This window comes from Culex quinquefasciatus, chromosome 3, assembly GCF_015732765.1.
Source record: "Culex quinquefasciatus strain JHB chromosome 3, VPISU_Cqui_1.0_pri_paternal, whole genome shotgun sequence".
In the NCBI taxonomy this organism is placed as follows: domain Eukaryota; kingdom Metazoa; phylum Arthropoda; class Insecta; order Diptera; family Culicidae; genus Culex; species Culex quinquefasciatus.
The window spans coordinates 7,808,919-7,823,423 of record NC_051863.1 but is presented as its reverse complement, the minus strand read 5'-3'; the positions used below and the strand labels follow the sequence as shown (position 1 = coordinate 7,823,423).

Below are 14,505 nucleotides of genomic sequence, written 5' to 3'. Positions count from 1 at the left end.
AACAAAACTCATTAAAAACTATGATAAAAGAAGTGAACAGAGTGGCATAATTCTCAAATCGACCATGATAGCACATTAGGAAAATGTATGCTATCTAAGACCATTTCCACCTGATGATTTAATTGATAACGTTCAAATTGTTTGTGATACTAAAAAACAGGACCCAAAGAGTCACCCCAACTGACGATACTTATACTTTCGAGCAATTCCAGCCCAAAACAGGATTTTTTTAGGTACTTTTTTCTCGACCCTCTCCGATTTCAATGAAACATTGTAGACATGTTATTCTAGGCATATATAAGCCATTTTTGTGTATATGGAGCCAGTAACACTCGATAATGACATTTGAGAAGGGCGTACATGTTTTCAATATTTTTGTATTTCGTAATTTAAATATTGCTGTATCTCGAAGCCGTAGCATTGTATCAAAAAGTGGTCAAAGACAAACTTGTAGGAAATTTGACGGGCTTTCCGAAAAAAAACACACTGAAAGAAAAAAACACTCCACTTTTATGGGATTTTATGATTCTTAAGTTTAAAAGTTTAAATTTTTGTGAAAATAGCCTAAGATGTTACAAAAAGACTCACGAAAAATGCAGGATGGAGCAACTCACCAAAAAAGATACAAAAATCATTTACTGAAACTGTTTTTTTGAAAAGTGCTCTAAACTTCAACATTTTCAAAAGCCGAATACGGGAATCGATTCTTCAGACAATTTTACATAAAAGTCTCCATATTGACCTTTGTATGGAGACTAAGTCCAATCCTAGTGAAGTTACAGCGGTTTTAAAAATAATTTTATGGTTTTTGGAAATTTCTATATGACGGACTTGATTTTTCAGTTTCGAAAATATTTTTATCGAATAGCTCGTCCAATTCCCCATAAGTTTGTCTTTGACCACATTTCAATTGGATATATGGGCGTACAGATATAAGCTAATTTATTATCCAGGTTACTTTACTACACTGAAAAATTTTATGTTTGAATTATGAGCAATGTAATTAGTTTATATCTGTAAGCCCATAAATCCAATTGAAATGTGGTCAATCGCAAACTTATGGGAAATTGGACGAGCTTTTCGGTAAAAATATTTTCGAAGCTGAAAAATCAAGTTCGTCATATAGAAATTGCCAAAAACCATAAAAAACCTATTTTTTCAACATTTTTATTTTTAAAACCACTGTAACTTCACGAGGATTGGACTTAGGACAATGATCAATATGGAGACTTTTATATAAAATTGTCTGGAGAATCGACTCTCGAAAATTTTGACGTTTAGAGCACTTTTGAAAAAAACAGTTTCAGTTAATGATTTTTGTATTTTTTAGGTGAGTTGCTCCATCCTGCATTTTTCGTGAGTCTTTTTGTAACATCTTAGGCTATTTTCACAAAAATTTTGAACGAAAAAAATCGTGGGCTCACCTACAAATTTGACTTTTAAATTTAAAAATCAAAAAATCTCATAAAAGTGGCGTGATTTTTTCGTTCAGTGTTTTTTTTCGGAAATCCCGCCAAAATTCCTCCAAGTTTGTCTCTGACCACTTTTTGATACGATGCAACGGTTCGAGATACAGCAATATTTAAATTACGAAACACAAAAATATTTAAAACACTTACGCCCTTCTCAAATGTCATTATCGAGTGTAACTGGCTCCATATACACAAAAATAGCTTTTATAGGCCTAGGATAACATGTCTACAATGTTTCATTGAAATCGGAGAGGGTCGGGAAAAAAGTACCTAAAAAATTCCTGTTTAAGGCTGAAATTGCTCATAAGTAATTTAACGGAAACGTTTCAAAAGTCATATGCTGTAAGATCCTATAAGCCTTGGAAGCACACTTGTAAAAAGGTGGATCATTTTAAACTGACTTGACATGACCGATTCAAAAAAATAATAATAATTCAATAATTACAGAGGAGAATAGAGCTGAGAATGTAAAGTTGCGGTGCAGTTCGAGAACAAAAGTGTATCCTGTTGACGTAGAATAACCCATTCTAATTTAGATTTTCGTTCTAAAAACGTGGCTACAAAAGCATTTCTTACAACTTTTTTCGAATTCTAAGCGGATTTTTATATCTACTAATGGCCTGAAAGGTTACCCACATTTTTCACATTTTGCAACTACCAGTTGCAAACCTGTTGAATCTATAATCAAACTGTGACTAATTGCCCTTCGCGGTGCGCTTCCATCAATCAAAGTCTTTCACCAACAGGTTGCAACCTGTTGACAGAATTTCCCAAAGAATGGCGAGCAAGTTAAAATCCTTTAGTTTACGTTTCGCTGGAAACCATGTCAACTCCTTATCTGTTCGAAAAAAATCATATAAAAGGAGTCTCGATTCACTAATAAAAAAAGATGGCCAGAACCTCGAAGGTAGTTCCCTTCGGGGAGTCCCAGTACGGGCCGCTGCAGTTGCAACGCAAGACGTTCCGTATCATCGGGTACTATCCGGGCGATTCCGGCTTCCTGCATTGGGCCATGGTGGGTGTGTTTGTGTTTCACTACTGGTTCCAGATCCAGCTGAGCTACTGGGAGATTCGCTACGGGTGGATTAAGATGCGCGAGGGTGACGTGCTGGCGGCCCTGGAAGGAATCTGTCCCACGCCGAGCCGGATCGACGCGATTCTCAAGTGTTTGATTCTGATCGGGGAGCGGAAGAAGCTGAAGGTGCTGCTGGACAAGCTGGTGGAGCTGCATGATCGTAAGTTAGGGCTGGTGGTTTGGATGTCACTTTTGTTTGGGTTAAACATTGAATTCTACAGAAGGAAAAGCCGGCGAGAAATCCATCTACCAATGGGCCAACTATTGGGGTCACCAGTTCACCAAATTCGAGCTAACGTTCTTCATAATGACCTGTATATTCTTCTGTCTCCTTCCGATGGCGACAATGATCTATCATGCAGTAGTAGCACCGGATGAACCAAGAATCTATCTTCTACCGGCGCTAGTGGCGTGCGTTGAAACAACCCACAAAACGCCAACACTATTTCAATACCTACAACGACTTCTTTTCACAGCTTACCGTACAATTACGCGTACTCTCCGGTATTTGAGTTCACCTTCCTACTGCTGGCCTTCATCACGTTCACCCCCTGCTTCATGCTGGCCGGAGGTGACGGTCTGTTCATCGGTGTGTGCCTCCTTGTCACCAGCCAATTTCGCATCGTCCAACAGCAGCTCGAGTCCCTGGGCCGCGAAGAACCCCCCGGGACCGCCGTCAACCCAGCGAACCCAACCCCCGCCGAAAACGGCCAGATCCTGGCCCAGTTGAAGCTAATCGCCCAACGACACAACCAGGCTATCGAAATTTCCCGGGAAATGTCCTCGCTGTTCATGCCGAACGTGTTTGCGGTTTACACCATCGCCGCCGTCAAGATCGGACTGGCCTGTCTCATTCTGATGCAGGTAGGTCCAATTAGGCTGACCCTTAAGGGGAATCTTTTCGGGGACTCGTTTGAATCTCGATGGGTTGACGACCACACATTGACGAGTCATTCGAAAGAGAATTTCCCCTCTTTTGTGTTGAGTGATTAAGACCAAGTGCTCCAATTTAGTCCGAGGGCTTCAAGAAGCTTATCTACATGTTCGGGTCGCTCGGCATTCTCACGGAGATCTATGTCTACTCGTACGGGGGGACGCTGCTGCTGGAAGAGGTAAGTCAACTGTAATGGCACTTTTTGGGAGCTTTTTTGTACTGTCAGGGTTTTAAAACGCTTAAAAGTTGAAAATTCACATTGTTTTAGTTTTTTTTTTCTTTTTTGGTTTTATTTGTTTTAGTTTTTCTGGTGTTTTTTTTTTGGTTTTTGATTTGTTCAAGTTATTAATAAAAAGTGAGCAAGCAAGTTTCTATAAATAGACTTGCAAAAAAAGAGTTGTTCAAATAGTGAAAAACAGCAAATTGGATGGAATTAGGAGCGAATGAGCGAATGCTAAACTTGCCAAACATACGAGAATTTTCCATTTAGTTTAGTTTTTTAGTTTTTTAGTTTTTTAGTTTTTTAGTTTTTTAGTTTTTTAGTTTTTTAGTTTTTTAGTTTTTTAGTTTTTTAGTTTTTTAGTTTTTTAGTTTTTTAGTTTTTTAGTTTTTTAGTTTTTTAGTTTTTTAGTTTTTAGTTTTTAGTTTTTAGTTTTTAGTTTTTAGTTTTTAGTTTTTAGTTTTTAGTTTTTAGTTTTTAGTTTTTAGTTTTTAATTTTTAGTTTTTAGTTTTTAGTTTTTAGTTTTTAGTTTTTAGTTTTTAGTTTTTAGTTTTTAGTTTTTAGTTTTTAGTTTTTAGTTTTTAGTTTTTAGTTTTTAGTTTTTAGTTTTTAGTTTTTAGTTTTTAGTTTTTAGTTTTTTAGTTTTTTAGTTTTTTAGTTTTTTAGTTTTTTAGTTTTTTAGTTTTTTAGTTTTTTAGTTTTTTAGTTTTTTAGTTGTTTTAGTTTTTTTAGTTTTTTTAGTTAATTTGTTTTTTAGTTTTTTGTTTTTTTTTTGTTTTTTTTTTTTTTTGGTTTTAAACAGAAAATTGGATGGAATTAGGAGCGAATGCTTAACCTGCCAAATATACGAGAATTTTCCGTACTTTGTTATGTTTTGGTTATTGATTTTGGTTTTTTAAGATTTTTTGTTTAGCTTAGCTGTTTTTTTGGTCTTTTTTATTCTTGCTTTTAAAAAAGCAAAAACAGAATTTCTGTTAATTTTTCGGGTTTTATTATTTTTATGTTTTATTTTTTGGTGTTTTTAAGTTTTTTCGGTTTTTGTTATTTTGGTTTTATAATGTTTAGTTTATTTTCGGTTTATTGATTTTTTTTTTCGTGTTTTGTTTACAGTCATTCCCCGGTTTTGCACGCCTCGGTTAAGCACAGAGCTTATGGGATTTTAGCTACATGGGAGACATTGGCTTTAAACGTATGAAAAATCATGCAAACATCAAAAAATTAATCGGAATCGGGATGATGTCAGCTATCCATTAAAATTATATGTTCATGAAAATTTTCACAAAAATACGATTTTTTTTCTGTATTTTGAAAATGCAATGTTTCTGGAAAAAATACTCTAAATTATTTTTATTGCAATATGGGTATCAAATGATTGGAATTTTTCATACATTTTGAATGTTAAACCATTTTGTTAAACACCCAAAATTAAGCATAACCATAAGCAAAAGCATAGGTGCCATTTTTTTAAACACCCAAAATTTTCATAAAACTACGTATTTTTGAAAAAATACTTAAAATTTCAGTTTTTACAATATGGGTATCAAACGATCAGATTTTTTTTATAAATTTCGAATGTAATAACAAAATTCTTTTGAAAATACTTCCCGATTCCAAAACACTATAATATTTTTATGTTTGCATGTTTTTTTATACGATTGTAGCCAATGTCTCCCATATAGCCAGAATCCCATAAGCTCTGTGCCTCGGTTTTGCATCCCCCATATGCGGTGCTAAACCGAGGCATGTCTGTATTTTGATTTCTATATTTTTAAGTTTTTTTTTGTGGTTTTTTTGTTTTTTTTTTTTTGGTGTTTTGGTTTTTTTGGTTTTTTGGTTTTTTGGTTTTTTGGTTTTTTTGGTTTTTTGGTTTTTGGTTTTTGGTTTTTGGTTTTTGGTTTTTGGTTTTTGGTTTTTGGTTTTTGGTTTTTGGTTTTTGGTTTTTGGTTTTTGGTTTTTGGTTTTTGGTTTTTGGTTTTTGGTTTTTGGTTTTTGGTTTTTGGTTTTTGGTTTTTGGTTTTTGGTTTTTGGTTTTTGGTTTTTGGTTTTTGGTTTTTGGTTTTTGGTTTTTGGTTTTTGGTTTTTGGTTTTTGGTTTTTGGTTTTTGGTTTTTGGTTTTTGGTTTTTGGTTTTTGGTTTTTGGTTTTTGGTTTTTGGTTTTTGGTTTTTGGTTTTTGGTTTTTGGTTTTTGGTTTTTTTGGTTTTTTGGTTTTTTGGTTTTTTGGTTTTTTGGTTTTTTGGTTTTTTGGTTTTTTGGTTTTTACTTGTTCTATTTTTTGTTTTTTTGGTTTCTGTTTTTTTATTATTATTTGAAAGCGCGTTCGTTCTGAACCTCTGACAGTGTTTCTGCCCTCAACCAACTGCATTCCCCGCTGTTGTACGCTCTTTGCCTGATTGATTACAGAGCGAACGGATTCGCCGTAGCGCCTACGACTTTCCATGGTATCGCTACGATAAGGACGTCCGCCGGCTAATCCAGATGATGATGATACGAGCTCGGAAGCCTTCCGGCCTCGAGGTGCCCTTTTTCGAAGCATCGGTGGCCACTTTCGGGATGGTGCGTTTTCAACTCTCTTTTTTTGCGTATACAAATCTGTAATTTCTGTTTTTTTTATATAGATCATCCGTACGGCCGGATCCTGGGTAACCTTGATGCAGACATTCTTGTAAAAACTTAACGACCGGAATAATTGCCCTCCCATCCCCGCTGGCCACAGTTCACCACCAGGGGGATGGTCCACTAATGACGCGACCCCGCCACCCTATCATACACACTCCCTGCATAAGGATATCAAATCACGCGAGTCACAGCGCCATAGATAATCTAACTCATTTCCTAGAGTGCACGGCACACTGTAGCATCCCGCTTTGCTTTGGATCCAGTCCTCGACAATGTTCCCTTCGTAGCGTGCACCGTCCATGGAAGTCCGTAAGGTGGCGCTCGCCGGAACTGAAACCGAGACCATGAACTGGATAGTGGGTTAATTTTACACCCATTTTAGATGCTTTAGTTGCGACTAAGATTTTTTTTGCATGATTTTGAAAATTTGGCTTGAAATTTGAGCTAAAGTCGTTTACTAAATTATCTCATAATATCTAACAAGAGGAGAAATCATGTTAAGATAATCGTACAAATCAAAATTTTTATGATATTTGAGTAAACAACATTTAATAAAAACATAGAGGACAATCACAATTCAAATTCCAATGTCAGTCGTGCCCACCCCTCAAGTAGAAATCTCGGAACGTTTATTTTTAATACGCGATCCAACAGGCGATTCGCTTCTTCACAACCATCCTGCCTGCGGCCTTTGTCCTGCAGATGGCGATGGTGGCAGCGGATGATGGTCGTCGAACCAACCCGCCGTCGCCGCCGGCAATTCGAAACGGATGGTCATGAACACGGTACATCTCACGCGTCGTACGGTCGCGGGTTGAGCCAGGACATGGAGGGCACACGGTAATGAAATTCCCTCCTTTTTCTGCTGGCAATCTACCCCAGGGACGTTACGCGATGGCCACGCCGCTGACGGTGCCAGGTTCTTGGCTAGATCCAGAATCAGCACTCTAACACAGACAAACGGACGTTAAAACATTTTTTGAAATTCATTAATCAAAAAGTTAACTGTCAATTTGAATGCAACTCACCACGGCAGATTTCAATTCACCACATGCGTTTGTTAATACACCTGTCGCCTGATTTACGTCTGATTGTCTGTGACTCTACTAATGCGACAAGTACACACGGGGTGGCAGCCGGCAACGTTACTTTTGGATTATGCAAAATCCTTCTACGTTTTAATTGGGTTGTCCTTGATTGGACTTGCAGTTAAATGGCTAGTCGAATTACCTAGTGTGGAACTATTAGCTTGGCTTTCATTTTATGGCCAAACTAAATGTTTTGGACCAAATACCAACTATGAATCGACTTTTTTGGTAATTAAATTTGGGTTTAAATCTATTCGAAAAAAAATAAACATTTCAAGAAAAGATAATCAAAAGTTAAAATTATACTTACCCGCTGGCTCCACCGTCACAGAGTTAACTGAGTGGAATAACCACCCAACGAAGCAGCAATTATCCGGAAGCATTCAAAGGTACGCTTCGCGCCACACCACCTACAGCGTAGAACAGCTGACTGTCACACCGCTCCCTATTACTCCCCCTCTGGAGCCACCTGATGTCGTTAGCACCTTCCCGTGGCTGCTTCTGCTGAACCTCCCCCCACCGAGCTTGAAAATCTCATAAAAGATGCAAACGAGGAGCAGAACCACCCTTCTCCTTTCGCCATCGCCAGGACGCCAACGACGACGGTATAGACAAAAGGAAGTTAATTTTATGCTAAATGAATCTAATAAAGGATAGTAATTATCTAAGTAGAACTATTTTTATTAGAGCTGTTTATGAATAAAAGCTTGTGTCTCGTTAGGGAACGCTTCACCTCGTTCGGCTTCAACAGTTTTATTGCAAGCATAAAAGCAGTTAGACGCCTCGTTTCATTTGATAACCGAATTACCTTCAGCACTTTGAGCCGAGTTCAGTGGCCACCCTGCAGCTGAAACTGGATCAGTAGAACGAGATATTTCAGAGTCGATGAGAAAATCTGCAAAAAATTTAATGATGAAAAAAACCCTTTCAAATGTTCAGTACAAGATTCTCCAAAACTTACCGCCAAAATCAACGAGTGGTCAATCCGGACGACATCGCCGAACCAAACTTCCATCCGTTCATGCTTCACTTGCATCCAAAGAAGTCGCACCATTAGTTTAACCCGTTCATCTTTGAGCTGCGAGAACGCCAATTTTTGGATAGTTTGCTCGAATTGCTGTTGCTGTAACGATTAAGTGATTCCCAACTTAGACATCACAAGTTTTAAGGAATATCATCAAGACTTCATACTTTTTCTCTGATACAGGTGCTGATGCGGACTAAAAGCCAAATATCAGCGCAAAACAGGACAAACATTGTGACCACGATCAGCTTGTTGGGAACTACTTCCCCGAGATCGTTCAGCATCAAGTACGCATAGGTAAGCTCCAGGAATACCTGCAGAAAGAGAAAGAGAAAAGTTCATCCGTGCTCAAACGCAATACATTTGGACGAATCATCGCTGCGGTTAACTTAACACAGTTGGCTTGGCCCCTTCAAAAGCCACCATCTAAAAGTATCTGTATCTTTAAAGGGTCACTTCCTAGCATGTTGGTATGTTCTACAAAGTTGTTCCCCAGTTCAAAACCTATCTCCTACTATAAGAATCAAGTCATTTAATCGATTTATAAAAAAAAATTCCTAATACAATGTAAAAAAAGATAGTTTCCCATGGAAAATAAATCAAAATCCCATATAAATTTCAAATTAAAACTGGAGCTCCTAGACCTTACCAAATGGGCTCAAATTTTCAGGAGTGCTTCTGGGGACATAAAAGAACGAAATTCCGGTTGATGCAAGACAAAATAACAACTTTTGTCTTTTTCATAGAAACGTGAACCACGCTATTGGCCACTTTAACGAGTATGACACTTCAAGAAGAATGCTACACTCTACCCCCGAAGGTTGGTCACTTTTTCGTTTGACAATTTTTTAGTTTGTACCCCGTTGGATGGTCAAAGTCAAACTAAAAAGTGACGAACTGTCACTTTTTACACGGCGCCCACGCACACTATCAAAACAAACGTTTGGTAGTGTGTGTAAACTCCGTGTAAAAAGGGTGTCAAAATAAAAAGTGACCCCGTTCGTTTGACAACAGTTGGTGTCAAACCATCAGGGTTTGAGTGTACTCGTTAATCAAGCGAGGGCATGCTTCAAGATGACTTTGGAAGATTGACTGCGCTAGGGTTAGATTGGATTAGGTCACGGGATTGAAACTCGTCCGAAAAACCTGTATCATTTTCTCAATCAAAACGGTGGCGCCGCGTGGTGGTAGCTGCCCTGTTTATTACACTGTGAAATTATCCATGGCTAATCCAAGGAACCAAAAGGTGACAACAGAAATGTCTGCCCAAAAGGGTTGCTACAAAAAAACTTTTTATTAAAAAAAAATCCTAACAAATCAGCAACGAATTACAAGTTTGATAGTCGAACTACACTTAAAAGTTGGTTTTGTTATTTGTTTTTGCAAAACCGCATATTTTTAAACAAAAGTGCCAAAAATATTCGTAACTACCTTTTGCCTGTTGGTGGCGCTTTGTGTTAGTATGTGTGTGGTCGATATTTGCGGACGTGCACGCAGAACACAGAACAGTGAGAACTAGCGAAAATGCCTCACTTTCACCTGATACAAGTCGCCATATTGAAATTGCTAGAAGATTCATACCCGTGATTAGGTTGAACAAATGATACTCCCGAATAGTTTTATTAATTTTCATGTAACAATTTTGTAGAATATTTAATTTTTGTTAAAAACTGATCACTTTACATTTTACATTTATCTTGTAATTTTTTTTTTCTTTATAATTTTTGTTAATTTTTACAACCTTTAATTATTTGTAATTTGTAATTTATTGGAAACGATAGCCTGTTAGTATAACACTTTGTATCAGGTTAAGGAAGGACGTTGTGATGATTACTTTAGATCCAAAAATTATTTAGTATGCCGACTCGGTCCTAACCAGGTCCCATCACCAAAAAGGACCTAATAAAAATAATTTTATTAAAAAAAATCATTAAGTATCAAAAATCTAATTGTTTGAACTTATGAATAGGATATTTCAGTGAAACGTTTGTTTTTCAGCATTAGTCTAGCGTCCGTGTGTTTGTTCAGCTTCTATCGGATGGTGAAGTAAAACGTCGGTCCCGGTTTCTCCTGTCTCGTCAGAGGCGCTGGAGCAGAAATCCCACGTTAGAGGAAGGCCATGCCCCGGGGGGCGTAGTGCCAATAGTTTCGTTTTTTCGTGTTTGTTCAATTCAAAAACCTACAAAGTTTTCAGTACACTCAAACCCCGATGGTTTGACACCAACTGTTGTCAAACGAACGGGGTCACTTTTTAGTTTGACACACCTTTTACACGGAGTTCACACACACTACCAAACGTTTGTTTTGATAGTGTGCGTGAGCGCCGTGTAAAAAGTGACAGTTCGTCACTTTTTAGTTTGACTTTGACCAACCAACGGGGTACAAACTAAAAAAGCGTCAAACGAAAAAGTGACCAACCACCGGGGGTTGAGTGTACTCATATTGGTGCTTTAATGAACTTTTCAGCACTGTTATTTTCGATGATAATAAGTTGGCAATTTTTTCACCATGGAATGACAGGAAAATTAAATATTTTCAAAACTGAATTGAGGAAAAAAATAATTTAATATTATAAATCTTCGTCGTGCCAACTTGTCGTACATGCATTTTGGGCCAAATTGAGCTAAAAACGCCATTTTATGCAGCTCACAATACCTCACCCTTTGACCTTCACAGATCCCCAAAATTCGATTTCAATCCTGAGATATTCAATAAAAACCGAAGAAACTCCGAGGATTTTTGTCACGTTTCCTATGAAAGAAGTTTCAATCTTGTCGTGCTATCTTGACACAGCCTGAAAATTTATGTAAATGCGACAATTTGCAAAGGGAATTCAGGTCAGAACGCGTTTGACACAGGTGCACTATGGTACATTGGGTGGCCAAGTTTCAAAAAAGTGACCTTCTCCAAATATTTTTTGGTATTTTTTTCTCGAAAGTAAACATTCTAACTAAGAAAAATCCAAATTTTCAAAGCTCTAAGTTTATTCGTTATGGAGATACGCAAGCTGAAAGTCAAAAAATGGAGTAAAAAACTAGCGTTTTTCGTAAAAAAGGCTGATTGTTTAATTTTAACATAGCTCAGCCATTTTAAATGTTTTACTAGGACAAATATACATCGTTGGAAAGGTAATGAGATAAGCTTTGAAACTATTAATAGATAAAATGTAGTTTCTAAACCAAAAACTGAAGTTACCATCGAATAACTGGAGCATTTTTTTGACAAATCATATTTTTTTTTGTGTTTGTTAATCGAGTACTTTTTTGCTAACCGATGCTAAACATGAAACTAAGATCACTTGAAAGATTGGATTATAATCTAACATTGCTGAAATTTCCAGCCTGCGATTTTTTGCGTTTTCGGAGATATGCCATTTTGAACATTTACGTTTTATCAAAATTTGCTGCAATCTACATATGCGCCCGTTTATTTCACTTGCTTTGCTACCTACTTCGTGGGCATCGTCGCTTCAAAAATCAATACCTGGTTTCAAGAAGTTCGAAATGACTTTATTGGAATTTTCTGTTGCCTACATTGAGTACCTTAGTCAAAATAAGGTATTCGTACCGAAGTTTCTCAAGCGAAACTGGAGAATCTCAGTTTGATACCGGAAAAGTATTCAGCAAAATGTTGACTTAGCATGATGAATTTCTGCGATCAATCCATGAAACTGATTCACATTTAAGTTCTATGTTGGTTAGTATAAAACATCATAAAAATACCTTTAACATATCCTGAAGCTGTCACAAACTCTATTTTTATCGTTTTACTTCATAGTTAATATTTTGAATAAAATTAATTTTTCTGTTAGGGTAGGGGGTCTCAAGTTATATGGCATGGACTCACAAAAAGAAACACACAGCAGTAAATAATAAATATTTGACTTAAAATGAATTTATTACGCTTAACAAAATTTTGTTGGTGGGAAGGAGAGGGGGGGGGGGGTGAAAGAAACAGGAGGGAGGGGTTGTGTCCTTAAAGTGGGGATGTAATAGCTTATCCATAATTTAATAATATAAACTTGCAATACAATATATACGCAATTCTGTTGCACTTGCAAATGTATGAAAAGACTATTTATTATAAACAATCAACTATTGAAAAACATGAAAAGTCATAAAAATCGACGTATATCATTTCAATACCATACAATTACCCAAATTTGTATGAAAAAACATTTAAAAAGCAAAAAAAAATAATTTGGCCGCCTGTTTGTATGGAGATGGCCCATAGTGAGGTGTAGAGATTATGGGTTGCAGGATTGAATATGTAATAAATTATGTGTAATGATGAGTATTTATTTTAAGAATGATATAATTCATAAATAAGATTTAAGAACGCAACAAAAAGTGCGCACCTTCATGAATATTGCCTTGTTAGCAGACAGCTTGCGGATTGAGTGCGAGAGCGCGCTAGCGAGCTGCGAGAGAGAACTACGCGCGAGAAAACAACGCGCGCGGCTGGCGAAAGAAAGAATGAAGATTGTCAAATCAGTTTTGTGGTTAATTTGTGTGGAATAAGACGTGTTGTTTTTAATTGCAAAATATATGTGTTTTTATTATAAAAACGACTCTCGTAAACATGTGTAATTATAACTCTGGACTCCAGCAACCAAATTCAACCAAGACGATGCACAAAATGATCAACCACACAGAAAAAAAGTAAATCATTCCCAGTTCCTGAGGGGAACACCCTTGAAGAGTATTGGGGTCGGCGTTTACAAAGCTCAGTTTGTGACCAGTTTGTAACGATACACTACCTTCCCTTTACTAAGCAATCGAATCCATAAGGGAAAAGCTCACCAGTTGTGTTGGTCCGAGCCGGGATTTGAACCCCGATCTACCGCTTACGAGGCGGAAGCGTTAGCACTGGGCTACGTGGCTCGGTCAACCACACAGAACCTGTTTGTTATTGTTTACATTGCGTGCTCTCGTTTTTGTTTAGCACGACGGCATCGACTTGGCTTTTAATTCATCTAAACAAAAACAAGCATCAAATCTGTTTTCAAAAGCAGTTGTCCAAATCAATTTTCTGTGTGAAACAGCAGATTTCCTGATAAATCATTAGTTTCGATTACTAGCTCGATTACAACTACACTTAAGCCCCGATGGTTTGACACCAACTGTTGTCAAACGAACGGGGTCACTTTTTAGTTTGACACCCCTTTTACACGAAGTTCACACACACAATATCAAACGTTTGTTTTGATAGTGTGCGTGAGCACCGTGTAAAAAGTGACAGTTTGTCACTTTTTAGTTTGACCAACAACTATCGAAAAAAATACCTACCACAAGGATAACTCCATTATAGAGCAACAGCAACCACAACAACATTGGCGCCGCAAAGAGCTGCGAGATGCTGTTGAACTGCCGGTAGATCTTGGAGTGTGCAATCGCCACTCGGTTCAGGTTCTCGCAGCACCGCAACTCGTCATATCCGGCAAACACGTGTGCGAGTTCCGTCGTGAGCTGTCTCAAACTGCTCGACAGCAGCTCCAAGTTGGCGCAAATCATTTCCAAACATATGACGAACTGATCCGCGAAGAAAAATCCTTTCAAAAAGAGGGTAATGCTCAATATGGTGTATGCATTTTCCAGAACTCCACCGACTGATGCTGAGCAAAAGGACACAACACAGCTGGAAGCAACGGCAAGTTTCAGAACCACCAAAGCTTCGTACAACCGGTTAGTGCCACGTGGAACATCAAAGTGTTTCGTCAGTTGTTGTTCCAGAGCGATGCTGTTGTTCAAGGTATCACGGAATCCCGACGAATTGGTGAGAAACAGCACCAGCAGAGCCACCTCCCGGTACCAGTAAATTTCGTCCGATATGAAGTTCAACGCCACCGGAAGAATCGAAACAGGCATCGAGCGAACGCTCTCTAGATACCGTAACGAAGCAAACGGCCCAAGAATCACCGTCACCAGTTTAAGCGAGATTGTAACCACCAGCAGAGGATAGCTGGTGCGGAACCGACGCCGGGCTCGATCGTAACAGAACGGGTACTGGCCCAGGAATAGCAGACAGTAGTGGTGAAAGTAGAGACACCACCGGGAGAACTTCTTCCGGGACAT

General features: G+C 37.8%; 2 protein-coding genes and 1 long non-coding RNA gene across 3 annotated transcripts; 1 reads left to right on the top strand and 2 right to left on the bottom strand.

The window, feature by feature from the left end:
• Positions 1-2,354: 2,354 nt before the first annotated feature.
• LOC6053007 (odorant receptor 10a) lies at positions 2,355-8,184 on the top strand. Its single transcript, XM_038265781.1, has 6 exons — positions 2,355-2,707; positions 2,769-2,958; positions 3,024-3,411; positions 3,561-3,659; positions 6,104-6,256; positions 6,319-8,184. Exons 1-6 carry the CDS (start codon positions 2,362-2,364, stop codon positions 6,367-6,369), a joined length of 1,227 nt encoding a protein of 408 aa, XP_038121709.1. The 5' UTR covers positions 2,355-2,361; the 3' UTR covers positions 6,370-8,184.
• Positions 8,129-8,524, bottom strand: LOC6045492. The gene is made up of 2 exons (XR_005278903.1): positions 8,369-8,524; positions 8,129-8,302 (listed from the first exon to the last, which is right to left on the bottom strand). It is a non-coding gene; the product is annotated as an uncharacterized LOC6045492 (long non-coding RNA).
• A 68-nt stretch (positions 8,525-8,592) lies between these two features.
• Positions 8,593-14,505, bottom strand: LOC119765014. Its single transcript, XM_038266436.1, has 2 exons — positions 13,720-14,505; positions 8,593-8,745 (listed from the first exon to the last, which is right to left on the bottom strand). The coding sequence occupies exons 1-2, from the start codon at positions 14,503-14,505 to the stop codon at positions 8,593-8,595; spliced, it is 939 nt and encodes a 312-aa protein (XP_038122364.1).